Source organism: Doryrhamphus excisus, chromosome 3 (assembly GCF_030265055.1).
Source record: "Doryrhamphus excisus isolate RoL2022-K1 chromosome 3, RoL_Dexc_1.0, whole genome shotgun sequence".
NCBI classification, from domain to species: domain Eukaryota; kingdom Metazoa; phylum Chordata; class Actinopteri; order Syngnathiformes; family Syngnathidae; genus Doryrhamphus; species Doryrhamphus excisus.
The window spans coordinates 19,393,307-19,408,083 of record NC_080468.1 but is presented as its reverse complement, the minus strand read 5'-3'; the positions used below and the strand labels follow the sequence as shown (position 1 = coordinate 19,408,083).

At 39.6% G+C, this 14,777-nt stretch overlaps 2 protein-coding genes across 7 annotated transcripts; both read left to right on the top strand.

Moving 5' to 3' along the window:
- The first annotated feature begins 73 nt into the window (after positions 1–73).
- Positions 74–8,487, top strand: irak3 (interleukin-1 receptor-associated kinase 3). Of its 5 annotated transcripts, XM_058066588.1 has the most exons (12): positions 74–888; positions 1,328–1,525; positions 1,673–1,722; positions 3,123–3,171; positions 3,255–3,403; positions 3,531–3,595; positions 3,682–3,796; positions 5,352–5,470; positions 5,543–5,741; positions 6,187–6,249; positions 6,503–6,673; positions 7,836–8,487. In XM_058066588.1, the coding sequence occupies exons 1-12, from the start codon at positions 786–788 to the stop codon at positions 8,187–8,189; spliced, it is 1,635 nt and encodes a 544-aa protein (XP_057922571.1). In that variant the 5' UTR covers positions 74–785; the 3' UTR covers positions 8,190–8,487. The 5 variants fall into 5 exon arrangements, with proteins under 5 accessions (XP_057922571.1, XP_057922569.1, XP_057922572.1 ...); XM_058066586.1 differs by having other exon boundaries at positions 5,352–5,741; positions 7,836–8,189; XM_058066589.1 differs by having other exon boundaries at positions 1,324–1,525; positions 5,352–5,741; positions 7,836–8,189.
- Positions 8,488–8,623: 136 nt separating this feature from the next.
- Positions 8,624–14,247, top strand: ccdc107 (coiled-coil domain containing 107). Of its 2 annotated transcripts, XM_058066591.1 has the most exons (7): positions 8,624–8,657; positions 8,736–8,906; positions 9,768–9,997; positions 10,070–10,139; positions 10,259–10,349; positions 10,602–10,705; positions 11,919–14,246. In XM_058066591.1, exons 2-7 carry the CDS (start codon positions 8,765–8,767, stop codon positions 12,296–12,298), a joined length of 1,017 nt encoding a protein of 338 aa, XP_057922574.1. In that variant the 5' UTR covers positions 8,624–8,657; positions 8,736–8,764; the 3' UTR covers positions 12,299–14,246. The 2 variants fall into 2 exon arrangements, with proteins under 2 accessions (XP_057922574.1, XP_057922575.1); XM_058066592.1 differs by lacking the exon at positions 8,624–8,657 and having other exon boundaries at positions 8,757–8,906; positions 9,774–9,997; positions 11,919–14,247.
- The last annotated feature ends 530 nt before the right edge of the window (positions 14,248–14,777 follow it).

Sequence of the window (14,777 nt, the reverse complement as noted above, 5' to 3'; positions counted from 1 at the left end):
TTACAGTAGTTAATGAGGAATAAACCTACCTATCACTTACCTACCACTATTCATTAGTTCCTCAGTAACTACTGTATTTTTGTGGACCTTACTGTAAAGTGAGAACAATATGACATTTATTCCCATGCTGAGTGTATGCAAAAGTCTGACCACAACGGTATGTAAATGGTAAAATAGTCCATCCATCCACCACATTTTAACTGCTGTAAATGCACATATGTTATGCTTAAATATGGGACACCGAGTGCATGTAATGTCGCCCTCTGCTGGCCGTTAGAAGTGAGGGAGATGCATGTAAGATATATAATATCGAGGTAGATTTCTGTTTACCTCTCAATTTAATTTACTTACGTTTTACAAATGAAGTATAAAAGCACAACTATTTAACTTGTATTTAAACCATTTGGTTTATGTAAGAATATCTACAGATATTTGTGAAAATTTTGTATCGATCCGATGCTAACCTCGGAATCGACACACTCGCTGCTGGTTAGCATCAGGTCAGTCACGTGATTATCCTTAGCAGGCTTCAAGTCTTAATGTAATAATCCAAATAATGTTTATTTAAGCACAAATGAGTGTTCTTGTGGGTTGAAACATTTTGTACAATGGAAGAGTGGTTTATATATTTTTTTTATGATGAGTCAAAACTGCCGACAGTGTTTATTCGTCGTCGTCACGACGCCAGCTGTGGGGAGTTTCCGCACTTTCGCCACACAATTTTTTTTGCACATGTACCCTGGCGGTAAGTGTTGGTGTTGGTTAGTGTCGGAGCAGGCGTCTCAATGGAGCCACACACGTTTCTTTACGATGTACCTCCGTTGGTCATTGAACAATTCTCTCAACTAATGGACACTGGATGTTGCCGCTATGGATGGCGCGGACTCGGTGAGTTGTCAATCATGAAGTTACCACTGAGCTGAATAATTGAAATGTACTTATGTGTGTAAACTCAATGTACACTCATGCAGTGTAGTTGACAATATTACAATCGCTCATCCAGTTACATTTTTACAAACTTTAATAATAGAAAGACCTCAAAATAATCCACAAAGGTACCGGTTTTGTATGAAATACATTAATTGAGTTTTTATGTTGCTTGTATGAGGGGGTATGCTGGAGCCTATCCCAGTTGAGTTCGGCTATCAGGCGTGGTAGGCCCTGGACTGGTTGCCAACCAATCATTCACACCTATGGACCTAATGTAGAGTCTCCAATATTTTTGGAATATAAAATATATATTCCTAAATGACTTCTGTATTGATTTGGCGCCATAAATCAAATGAACGACCTGACACTGATTATGTCATTGGTGCTTTTGAGACAGCGGCCAGAATCTGCCCGAGCTTCTCTGAGGTCCGCGTGTTTGAGCGTATGGAGGCAGGGGGTCGCAGTCCCACCAAGGAGCTGCTGTGGTCCTGGGCCCAGCAGAACTCTCGAGTGCAGGACCTGCTTTGGGTACTACAGGACATGGGCCACCATCGGGCCTTGCAGCTCTTACTGGGTCATTGTCATCCAGTTAAAGGTACTATAGTAGTACTATACACTGTTTGTTGACAACCGAATATTATTATTGTTTACTTTAGCATCTGCCTGGTAAAATTAGTGTATGTAATAATATGAAGTAATTTGTATTCCAATGTTTAACCATTGGCTGTATTTATTTTTTCAGAAAGGCCTTTGCCCCTTATCAATGAATATGAGTCAGCAGCTGACACGAAGGTAATGATTATTGTATGAATCGTGAAAAAATTCACTTACTGTATATGTAATTCTGTACTGGACTACTGCGATTGGCTGGCGACCCCGCCTCTCACCCGAAGTCAGCATTCTGTACTCAAATTCTGCAAACACCCCATAATTCCGCACTTCATTCAGGACATGATGGCTATTTATTGACACACCAAACATTAACGCAACATTACTGACATCTAGTGACCAGTGTAGAGTACTGCGTATCACAATTTAAATGAGTCTTCTTGAATGCTTTATATTTATATTTTAGTCGAATTAGCCATTTTAATGCTTGAAATAGGTTAATTCAGGTATAAAATATGCAAAACTAACAGGCCATATTCAACCTTGAAACAAGTTATTTATTAATAAATATATTTTTGAAAAACCGTGATAGAGTGAAGCCATTTTCACACCACAGCAAAATTCCAATTGAAAACGAATGAGTAATTTATACAAGCTCCACATGACTCACATGAATAATTGATCAAGACATTTGGATGAACAATTTTCCACAACCCCCAAATTCCCAGCTTTTCCCGTAATTCCACATTTTTCAGGCTAGATCAGGGGTGGGCAAACTACGGCCCGGGGGCCACATCCGGCCCGCCAATTGTTTGAATACGGCCCGCCCGTTCTTTCCAAAGTATTTCATTTAAAGTCAACATACAAGCTGGCATCATGGCTTGAGACGACATTTTCATGGTTTGGCGGTTTTATCAATTTAGTTATTTGATGCGGTCTGTTGTTTACAAAGTGAAAAAAGGGACACATGCACATAATAATAATAATAATAATAATATTAAATAATAAATTTATTCTTATTATTATACATTTATAATGCACTTTACATCAAATAAATGATCTCAAAGTGCACATATAGCAGATTGCATAGCACTTTTACAGATACAATAATTTTGTTATTTGATGTGGTCTGTTATTTACAAAGTGCTCCTGAAAAAAGGGACACAGGCACATAATAATAATAATAACAATACAAATAATAATAATAACAAATAATAATAATATAAATAATAATAAATTTATTATTATAAATTTATAACACACTTTACATCAAATAAATGATCTCAAAGTGCCCATATAGCAGATTGCATGACACTTTTACAGATACAATCATTCCAGCTGGACTGTTACATATAAAATATTGAGTCTGCCCCCCCGTCAATTTTGTTAAATGAATGCGGCCCGCCAGTCAAAAAGTTTGCCCACCCCTGGGCTAGATGTTCCCATTGAATTGAATGGCATTTTCCCCTACACACATCTAAAAAATTCCCACTTTTACCGTACTTCCACATTTTACGTCATCGTATGTTAACATGCTTTTTTCATAAGATCTACACGAGGAATAGCTGTTTTTTTTCCTATAGGAGTCAGGCACATTGGAGATGAGTCGTTCCCAGGAAACATTCATTCAAAGTGAGTGAGTTGAACTTTTCTTGAACGGTGATTCATTGTGCGGCGATTGTCTGATTGAGTGAAGCGGCGTGTGTTTCCCACAGGGGAACACCAGACACAAATCACGTGGCAAAACATCCTCAGAGGAACCAGAGATTTTCACCGTGAAGCAAAAATTTCAGAGGGCAGCTTCTCTGACGTCTACGAGGCACGGGTGGGAGGCAAAACATTTGCTGTGAAACTTTTCAAACAGGTGAGTGAGAATTTTGACACTCCGTTTGGCTTTGTCTCAAATGGAATCCACCTGTCAGGAAACCTCAAGAAGTAAACAGTGCACACTACTACTGCTACTGAGTGACTGGTTGTGTTTTTCTCTGCAGGTAAACAACACGTCCTGGAAGAAGCTGTGGGATATTTTCAGGAAAGAAATGGAAGTCATTGGATTGTACGTGCCTCTTGTTATTCTTAAATCTAATCCCCTACATGGGGGAGAATGTTGTGGAGATTCCGAAGTGTGGTGTTTTTTTCCAGGTGTCGACATCCAAACATTCTCGAGTTGTTGGGTTGTTTTTCCGATGAGAGACGCTACTGTGTGGTCTATCCATACATGCGCAAAGGATCGCTCTTCCGCAGACTACATCGTGAGGTATGACCTGTATTTATATTCCCTTATCGCTTTGTTTCAGCCAGCTCCGTGCTAGGCTCCAACGCAGGACCTTTGGAATGGGAGTCGACTGTTGGGCTAAAAACCCAAACGGTCACCCGAGCATTCAGTGTGGCTCTTAAGGCCGAGGGAGCGACGTCATATTTAAACAAATTCCTGATGTTTTTTTTGCCTAAAATGAAGCATTTTTAAGCATAAAAATAGCTCCATCCATCCATTTTCTATGCCGCTTATCCTCACAAATACAGTAAACCTCGGATATATCGGACTCGGATATATCGGAAATTCACTCACAACGGACAGATAAAAAAGAACCGATTTTTCTGTAATGCATTTCCAATAAAAATTCATTGCATATATCGGATTTTTTATAACGGATTTCGCCTATTTCGGACAGAATCTCCAGTCCCGTTCCAATGCATTTCCATGAAATTTCCCTCGCATATATCGGATGGCCGCATCGTGGCGCTCCGATTCGCCGAATCGTGACAGGCCGCTATACGACGTCATTTGCAGCGTTGCCTTTTTATAACGGATAAAATCCCATTTACGCATATACCGGATATAAATCCGATATAAGCGTAAAATGGACATTTTCCGGTATACGCATATAACGGATTTCGCTTATATCGGACAAAACCAGTGGGAACAATTGAATCCGATATATCCGAGGTTTACTGTACTATACATGGCAAGACGCTTGTATAATATGTAGTATTCTACACTGGTCACTAGCTGTCAGTACTGTTTCTGTAATGTTCGGTGAGACACACAAGCACCAGACTAGGTCACCGGGACAACAGGATTTCATTGCAGGTTTGAATTATCTCACACAAAACTCTAACTAATCTCTAACAGGGACAATAATAATAATAATAATTAGGGATTTTTTCTGATCATGAAATCTGATATTAAAAAAATGATGTATAAAACACGTATGTGTTCATTCCACCGCAGGAGATATGTCATGTTACACATATCAGTAAATGGGAAATTTAGAGTTGGACAATATCAGTATATGGATTTCGGGAAAAAAGCCAATATCGGACATCCCTAATAATAATAATAATAATAATAATGCGGGCTACTGTTGCAGCCGTAACCCACGGCAAGCTAAAACTGCAACACACACGAGTAAGCGTCTTATTTAAGTCTTAACTGGTTTACTTTCTGTTATTATGGCCTCAAAATTGGGTAATACAAGTGTAGTACATACTATAGGGGTGTTATTTCATGTCCAGGGGGCTCTAATAATATATTTTTTTAATCTATTGTTTGTAATAGTTGTATTTACAAGTTTTGCTCGACAAAAATATTCAATTTATAAAGAAAGGAATGGATTAGGGATAGAAAAACAACATAAAAACTTGCAAACTAAAGTACACAGTGTATTCAAGTGACTGAAGTACAGCCATAGTTAGTCAAATATAAGAATTTGGTTATGGAAAAATATCTTCTATAATAAATTTTGCGTCATATGTGCTCGATCACGGTGTGCTTGAGCACCAAATGAGTTATTTTGACGCTCGACGTGCAGGACGGCGTACCTCCGCTTTCCTGGCAGGAACGTCTTGGCATCATAAAGGGAATCGCCAAGGCCCTGCATCATCTCCATGAATCTCAACCACGTGCGGTCATCTACGGGAATCTCTCCAGGTATACAAATCCACACCCACTGGGGAGAACTTCACAAGTTCACGACCCGGCTCAAATGGCTTCTCTGCACAGTTCCAACATTCTCTTCGATGAAGCCATGCAACCCAAGCTTGGCGATTTCAGTTCGCCTCGACTCCGCCCTCATCCGGCCGGCCATTGTCATACAGTCACCCTGCATACGGGTTCCCATGGCAACTTGGATTACCTGCCTGAGGAGTACATCCGGCAGGGCAAACTCTCCTGCAGCGTGGATGTCTACAGCTTCGGAATGGTGATCGGACAACATCAAAACATGCTTGTTGACTCACTCATTGAGCTGAATGATAACAAAAGAGACGTGAATTGTAGTAAACTTAGCTTCATCCTGCTATAAACTACAGATGACGTACTACTCCTACAAGTACTGGTCCTAGTAATCTCTCAGAACATTGTTTATGGTGAACTTATCCACTTCCTTTTTTGGTAGATCGTTGTATGACACACAAAATGAGGATGTGATGCTGCTCACAGTTTGTTATGCTGAGTACTTAGTGAGGGCATGTGTAGTCAAGATTTGGATACATCATTTCTATTTATTTTTACTGTATATTTTATATAGAAATAATTAGTATCTCAAGGCATTCCTACCTTTTGCACTAAATGGGACTGTATAAAACTTTGTTGTACTTCTGTATGATGACAAAAAGATTCTAATTGTATATGTTTGCTCGTCTCAGGTTGTAATGGAAACAATAACAGGACGTAAAGTCATAGAGGAGGTGCCTAAACGTACGGCGCTGGTAAGTCAGGTCAACGACTAAAATTGGAACTTTGTGGTTTTACACTTCCTTCGTAGTCCTTCTCTATTGCCAACACAGCAGGGTGGCCTGCAAGCATCAACGATAGCCCCACAACGTCCCGTAATGGATGGCTGATAGCTTAACTAAATATAAACATGGCTGAACAATTATGTATTATTATGTGTTATGAGCATTTTTTATATCTGTCTGTAATACTTTAACAACTGACACGACTTGCTGTTTTCCCTGACAGAGGTCGATGCTCATCTCTGAAGTGGAGGACAGTGGAGTCGGCGTTGATGCTTGTCTGCCGTTCTTGGATGCATCAGCTGGTCAGTGGCCATCTTCTGTGGCACGCAGTCTCTTGGACCTTTCATTGCGGTGCACGGCCAGTCACCAACGTGACAGACCCAGCATGGAGAACGTAAGCACTGAAGTTCGATTTTTTTGGCGCAATCTCACAGCTAACGTCTTTCTGAACAGTTAAACCAGGGGTGGGCAAACTACGGCCCGGGGGCCACATCCGGCCGCCAAGTGTTTCAATATGGCCCGCCTGTTTTTTCTAAATATTTCATTTGAACTCAACATACAACCTGGCATCATGGCTTGGGACAATTTTTTGATGGTTGAGGTAGCTGCTTTATCAATTTCGTTATTTGATGTGGTCTGTTACAAAATGCTCCTGTAAAAAGGGACACAAGCACATAATAATAATAATAATAATAATAATAATAATAATAATAATAATAATAATAATAATAATAATAATAATAATAATAATAATGTTGTCAATAATGATAATAATACTACTATTATATTAATATTGTTGTTAATAATATTAATATAATAATGGTAGTAATATTACAAAATACTCCTGGAAAAAGGAGCACAAGCACAATAATAGTAATACAAATAATGATAATAATAGTACTACTATTATATTAATATTGTTGTTAATAATATTAATACAATAATGGTAGTAATATTATTATTATAACAAAATAATAATAATAATATAATAACATTACTATAACTAATAATAATAATAATTCTAATAAAAATAACAATAATAATATAATAATAATAATACATTGAGAAACACACTTTACATCAAATAAATGATTTCAAAGTGCACATATAGTAGATTGCATGACACTTTTACATGTAAAATATGTGTAAAAATATAGGTGTAAAAATGGACTGTTATGTGTAAAATACTACATAATCCCCCCCCGTCAATTTTGTTAAATTAATGCGGCCCGCGAGTCAAAAAGTTTGCCCACCCCTGAGTTAAACGCAACAATTGGAATAAGTCGGCACATTCAGGTGCCGACGGTGCACTGAATTTTGCCCATATTTCTCAGTGGGAACACACTTACGCACTCAAATGATCTTCTGTTTTCTTTTCTAATTTGGCAGCAAACATGGTTGCATCTACATCATCTTCACAATCATACTCATACTTCAGTGTTTTGATTACATAAGTGCATTCACACTGAGAAGTATGCAAAAAATGTGTGCCATTTGCTAATTTTATTTGTGTATCTTCCTAGAATTAGCTTTATTATCTTCTTTTCACTATTTAGGTTCTTCAGACACTGAGTCAGCTGCTTCCACCGCCAAGCTGCTGCTCTTTGGATGGACCTCTCAGTCTGGAGGATGGAGCCCGTATTCGTATCCAGCACATGCCCAGCGTGCCCGTGGAGCACGACGAACAGTCCGGCGTCCCCACCTCTCCAACACAGACGAGGCCGTGCGAATGCAGCCAGTCAGAGGTGACATATCTAAGTGTCACCGAGGCAGATCATGTTGACACGTCCACCGGGGATGGGAACAAAAGCTGGCCGGTGCAGTGCAGCTGCCAAGCTGCAACAGGCGATCTCTGTGAGGACTGCGTGGCAAATGCTTTTACCGGCACTTATACACATTTCTCAGAGTAACGGGCTATCGTTTCATCTCCTGTGTTTTAAAGAGGCTACTATGTATGTGGTGCTACTGTGTTAATACTTAATACATATCTAAATTTATGCTAAACAATAAATTTTGGGCGGCAATCGTGTGTGTATGCCCCAACTCCTGAAATTCCAATTTTCAGGTGTAGCCCAAACGCAGCGTGAGCTGTCCCGGAAAAAAGTGTTTGTCCAGCTTTCAAAATAAACCTCATGGGTGCTAAATACGGTTGAATTGTACATTTATTCCATTTTTTGTTATTTAGAAATCATTTTATAGTATAATATATTGTGAAACAATCTTCCTCCAGACGTCATGTACGTTGTGAGTGTGACTGTGCCATCCACACGTTCAGTTAAAGATTAAACTGTGAAAATTCCGTCGCCGGAAGTTATGTTGTTGATTTGGCAGCCTAGCATAGCACAGCTGCTCTAAGGTGCACAACAGGCTAGTTCGAGGTTGATACATTTATATCCTCTCTGTCTTTCTCTATTTCTTCCTGTTTATTTGATGATTATTGATTTTTTTTATCTCAGTTGGAACTTTGGTGGACTTGAGGGGGGCCATGGTTTTGTCAACATCACAACAAGTCGCCTTGGCGTTCACGGCGGTGCTTTTGACGTTTGTTGTTCTCCCGAAGATGTTTAGCTCTGGCGGGGGGAATGGGACCAAGGAAACGAGGCTCGACCCTCGCTACTCCAGAAAAGGTGACTTATTTTGTTTATTTGTTCTTACAAGTATATGTTTTTTATGATTTAATGTGATTTTGTATTACAAGTGGGTGGGAACTGCTACCCTTATCCCATATCGAAGTCTCGTTGTCGAACCTATTGATAATAAAAACCTATGCATATATTTAATATCTCCAATTTTCATTGTAATTTAGAATTACGCTTTATAAAGTTCATTAGATAATATAGACTGATAGTGCTACAGGTACGAGCATCCTTTCTGCTTGACAGATACATTTGTTTACATTTACAATTACATTTACGTTACTTGTTTACGTGAAACACTTGAATAATACGATAATAAAACATGAATAATACAATAATCTTAACATTTGCCAACAATGTCATTCGACAAACGGCGAAATAAAGGCTGTTGTTCTATTCGAATGCAACACAAATACACAAATAAACCTACTCAACTTAAGTAAAGTGGACTTGTAAAGTGAATAAAGACTTTGGCCTATTTTTCTTGTTTGTCAAATAATACTTTTTTTTTTTTTAAAAAGTAACGTATTTGACAGGTTGGATACACAGTCAAGATTTAAATAAGTATATGAGTCTTAATATACTCATGGATAGGCATAATCATTCATTCATTCATTCATTTTCTACCGCTTATCCTCACAAGTGTGTACAGGGCACATATAGACAAACAACCATTCACACTCACATTCATACCTATGGACAATTTGGAGTCAAATTGATTGATGAAAGTATGCCTGCTGATTGAGTCCATTTATTCCCGAAACAACCAGAAAGGCAACTAAAACTGCATTTTCCCATAACGAAGGCGCACCAACGAAGAGACAGAGGTTGCATTGATGTGTACCATGTTAGTGGCAGGTGGTCCTGCCCTGGGCCCACTGAGGGGTCCGGCTGCCAGCGTGAGCGCCCCCAGCTCCCATCAGTCGGCCGAAAGCGTGCAGCAGATGAAGAAGCTGATGGAGCAGGAGCTGAAGGGCAACAAGTACAAATCCAACAACAACAACAACAAAGGCTACGTGTTCACACTCATGCCGCTCTACGCCATCGGGGTCGGGGTTTTTGCGGCATACAAGTTTTTGAAGGTAGTCTAAAAATGCCTATATCGGAAGCTCTTGTGGAACGTGTCAAAATGTGATTTTTTAAAAAAATTGCAGATCAAGTCTTCAGATGACCAGGCACAAAAAGACAAATTTGCAAAGGGGGCCAAAAAATCAGTGGAGGCAGGTGCGTGTTGCATGCACCGGGCGACCTATTTATTATTATCCCACATTTGTTTGCTAAAAGTAATTGACTACGTGTGTCCTGCGCCTCCCTTTTGTGTGCACATGATTACTTTTCTGCAGAGAACCAGCTGAATGAACTGGAACAAAGGCTCGCACAAACAGAGCGGATGCTCAATTCCATTCTCACCCAGTTAGACCCGCTCACAAACTGGTGAGTGACTTGACATGAATGCCGGTGTATTTAGGCCGTGACCACAATGTAGTGTTTACCCTCGTTTCTAGCTGTGTGCTCACACGTACGCGTATATAATGTATGTTGAAAGTGTTTGAATGGTGTTAATCAGTCAAGTAAAACCAGACGTATGATTAAGAATATTTACTATGATTTTTATCAGTATAGGACCAAAAGGCATCTTGCAAGGACCGAAAGTGAAAACATGCATGCCTTCTTATGTGTCTTCAGCGCCAAGACTGTGGCCCAGGAGCAAAAGAATGAAATCATGTCCCAGCTGCAGACCATCCGCTGCCTCATGAAGAAGAGAGGAATGGACTGTCCGCCATTGAACGGTGAGTAGTCGCATGCTTGCGGACGTCCGAGTTAAAAAAAGACTGCTTTGCTTGTGATTTGATTCCTCGATGTAGTCAGCCATCGAAAGGGCACACTTGCGCCGGAGATGCAAAGCAGTTGATCTTAATATACGCTCACGTGGTTGTATTGTGATTTATTATGTATCACATCGCTATAAATTCTTCCAATGATAAGAAAATGACTTAGCGGTGAAATGATGATTTCAAACGGCAAAAAGCAGAGTTTTACCTGCGACTGTACGCCGCCACGCGCTATATCGATGCCTCACGTCTACCACAGCACGGTCCAACGGTGGCAGAGACAGCAGGGCAAACAACAAAATAGGAGAAGTGGGGACTATAGATGAAGAAATTGTTGCTAAACAGGGAGGTACCTCTGTAATATGGAAGTGACAGACCTGCAAAGTAGTTCAACGACTCAAACATATATTAGCCTCACAAAAGTCGTCCTGTCTCCAGAGAAGGTTTTTTTTCCCAAAGAAACACACAGGTGAAAATATCATATCGGAAGATACATCGGCCGGCCGATATATCGGGCCGATATTTGCGTTTTTTCCTTGTATCGGTATCGGCGGAAGAGCAGTCATCACATCGATGCTAGATAAATTCAAAACTACGACAGAAATGTTTTGCACATGGTTGAATATTTATTCCTTTTAATGCTGATAATGTCGTTTAAATGAATCCTACTGTGTTCAGTGTTTACATTTCAATAAATATTTGTTATCATGGTCATTTATTCATGTAAGTTGAGGGATCCAAAGCAATGTCGGCCCAAGCAAAATCGGCCATTGGCTAAGGGTGATGGAAAAAAATCGGCATCAGCCCCCAAAAAACCCATATCGGTCGATCCCTAGTTAAGAGCTTCCTTAATAATGGTATTATGGCACCCCTACCTCCGCTTCATAACACACCTCATACGTACAAAAGATCAATTTAGTTGACAATTTAGCCAGCATTAGAAGTGAAAGACAGAAAGCTGCATAAACCCCCCCACAGTGCAGCCCAACACCTTATCAGTGACAGCAAAGAACGCATATCTCTGCAACGCCTCGTCTTTCTGGCAAACACGCACGGGTATCTAAACTGTAGCCCAGGGGCCATCAGTGGAACGTGGCTCACAGCAGAAATAACAAATAAAAAGTGGGGAAAAAAAGCACAAAAATGAATGAACATGACTGTTACTTTTCAGAGGCCTGCTTTGAGCAGAATTTGGACAACCTCATTGAAACACTTGGGGCCAGCGATACCTCGGCAGGGGACGCCTCCTCCACTGAGGACGTGGAAACTCCCGCAACAACGGAGGATACGGCCGTGGAAGACTGTCCAACAGCGCAAGAAGGAGCTGAATCAGAAAGTGGGAACATCAGGAAGCCTCAACAGGAAGCATCGGAAGAGGATGGGGTGGAAGAAAAAGGAGACGAGGGCGAGGAAACGGAGGAGACTGATGAAGAGGACGAGGAAGGATATGAGGAGTTTGACCTCAGGCCTTCACTGGAGGACACGAACACGGAGGAGACTGGAAAAGTTGAGCAGGCGTGCGGCCTCAGGCAACGATCCAGGATGAACTAACCAGTAACTAATAAGTATACTATAAGTATACTATAAGTATACTATAAGTATACTATAAGTATACTATGTACACTGCACACTCAAATATCGACGATGTGATGCTGTCCCAAATCCACGACTCACATTGCACACTTGACATGGAAACGGCCAATCACCCGCTCTCCTTTACAACCACTTACGCCCCCCCCCCCCTTGCTTCCACTACGTAGCCAAGATGGCATCTACTGTATCAAGGGTGGGAAGTGTCCATCAATGCACACTCGCCATTTGGATGGAGGGCAACACCCGGGTACTGACAGTGCACTGCAAGTGTGTGAGTATACTCGGGTACCGTGTGTAAGTACGCAAGCCGCCAATAGAGACAGCCCCCCTCCCTTCATAAATTACATTATTTATTTTAATATGAATTCACCCACCCAAGAGAGTGTCAAATCTTTGAATATATCAGGGGTGGGCAAACTTTTTGACTCGCGGGCCGCATTGATATAACAAAATTTCCGGGGTGGGGGGGGGGGGGTCAGACTATATATTTTACACGTAACAGTCCACCTGGTATTATTGTATCTGTAAAATTGTCATGCAATCTGCTATTATTATTTATTATTTTACATTTATATTTAAATATTTTAAGAATAATAAAATATTATAATAATTAAAATAAAATTAAAATAATAATTATTATATTGTTATTATGTAAAATATGCAAATATAACAACATTATTATATATATTTAATATAATAATTAGCATTAATATAATAATCATAATAGTTATAATAATAATATAATAATTATTATTTTAATTTTTATTATGTGCTTGTGTCTCTTTTTTCAGGAGCACTTTGTAAACAACAGACCATGTCAAACAACGAAATTGATACAACCATCAAAAGGTTGGCTCAGGCCATGATGCCAGGTTGTATGTTGAGTTTAAATTAAATACTTTGGAAAGATTGGGCGGGCCGTATTCAAACACTTGGCGGGCCGGATGTGGCCCCCGGGCTGTAGTTTGCCCACCCCTGGAATATATATATATATATATATATTAGGGTGCGTCAAATTTGAATGGGAAATTTTAATTTCATAATATCAATTTGGCTGGCATTTTGGCATTTGGCTCAGCTATTAGCTAACTCTCATTAGCAAACTGTAGCTAGCTAATGTTAGCTACAGTAGAGGCAATGAGCGCTAAAAAACCTTTAAATATGACTACAAATCATTCAAATTACAAAGACTAAACCACAAATTTGCTAGTAATATGTAATAGGAGTATAAATATCAACAAAACCTCACATCTCCATGGCGACCATTAAACTGTTCACCATTTTATTCCACAAAAAACAGATGTATGGTGGCACCCCGAAATAATCATGTATTAGAAAAATATTTTCTACGTGTTGTTTCGACATATATTGGAACACTTTTAGTACCCAGCCATATCAAAATTCAATAATTGTGTTTTTTTTTTAATGCACCCTAATTAGGGCTGTTATAACTAACTGTATGCATTCTACTTGTGTTTTACCACAGTGTCTTAAAAGGGAATTATACTTCACAACCTCTAGGGGGAGCCCTTGCATAAATTTTTTATATAATGTCATGGACTGGAACTGCTGATACAAATATTGGCTGAATATATTGTGTAAAAATATCAGAGTACTACTGCATGCCTATTTATTTTTTACCTGCATACCGTGGTTGCGTGTTGTAATCAATTAGTGATGTGTATTTTGATACAGTGATTTGTCTCATTGTTGGACATAAATGGCAAAAAAAAAAACTTATCATCATCGTGACCATAAGTCGGCGGTCATGTGTATGCAACCCAGGACATAATTTACAGAAATAAATACCTACACTACAAAATGTTTGCTTTTCTAGCTGTGCCTGTGTATCAAGTTGTGTGTGTAGTAAGTGAAATAAATATACATATGTACACTGTTCTATACTAGTGTATATTATTATTAAAATATCATATTTATATAAGAAATCTCAATCTAGCCTTAGCATTACATTGTAGTTTTTAGCCTGTTAAAGCGGACGTCCATTTTTCTGACATAAATGTAGTTAGAATGTTGTATTGTTGTGTTAAACCATGCAAACATTTCAGATCAGAAGTTTTTCGCATTTGAAAGTGAGCCCTGAAAGACGTTTGCGATGGCTTTGAACGCTCCGTTTCAGAGCGCGATCTAACAATGGTCATTTATGATGTCACAGATTGCCAACTTCCTTATATGGGCGTACGCTGTAGGCCAGATACGCTTTCTGCCCTCCCGCAAGCACTGCTTTTGTGTTTACGTTAATAATGGCTTGCAGGAAGTGTCTCTGTGGGTGTCAGGGAACTCTATGTTTGTGACCAACCACAGCGGAATGGCCGTGCCTGGAGGCGGGCCGTAGGTTGGAAAACATTAAACAACATCTCGAAGTTCTAGAAAGTTTTCTGTGCTAATTATCGTGTGTCGCTGCTCAATAGGAATGAGC

What these genes read in the sequence shown, in the direction of transcription:
- ccdc107 (XM_058066591.1), top strand. Translation starts at nt 8,765, where the DNA reads ATGGTTTTGTCAACATCACAACAAGTCGCCTTGGCGTTCACGGCGGTG. An exon ending in CAAAAAATCAGTGGAGGCAG is followed by an intron (nt 10,140 to 10,258) that starts GTGCGTGTTGCA and finishes ACTTTTCTGCAG; the next exon opens with AGAACCAGCTGAATGAACTG. An exon ending in GGACTGTCCGCCATTGAACG is followed by an intron (nt 10,706 to 11,918) that starts GTGAGTAGTCGC and finishes GTTACTTTTCAG; the next exon opens with AGGCCTGCTTTGAGCAGAAT.
- irak3 (XM_058066586.1), top strand. Translation starts at nt 786, where the DNA reads ATGGAGCCACACACGTTTCTTTACGATGTACCTCCGTTGGTCATTGAA. An exon ending in CTGTGAAACTTTTCAAACAG is followed by an intron (nt 3,404 to 3,530) that starts GTGAGTGAGAAT and finishes TTTTCTCTGCAG; the next exon opens with GTAAACAACACGTCCTGGAA. An exon ending in GAAATGGAAGTCATTGGATT is followed by an intron (nt 3,596 to 3,681) that starts GTACGTGCCTCT and finishes GTTTTTTTCCAG; the next exon opens with GTGTCGACATCCAAACATTC.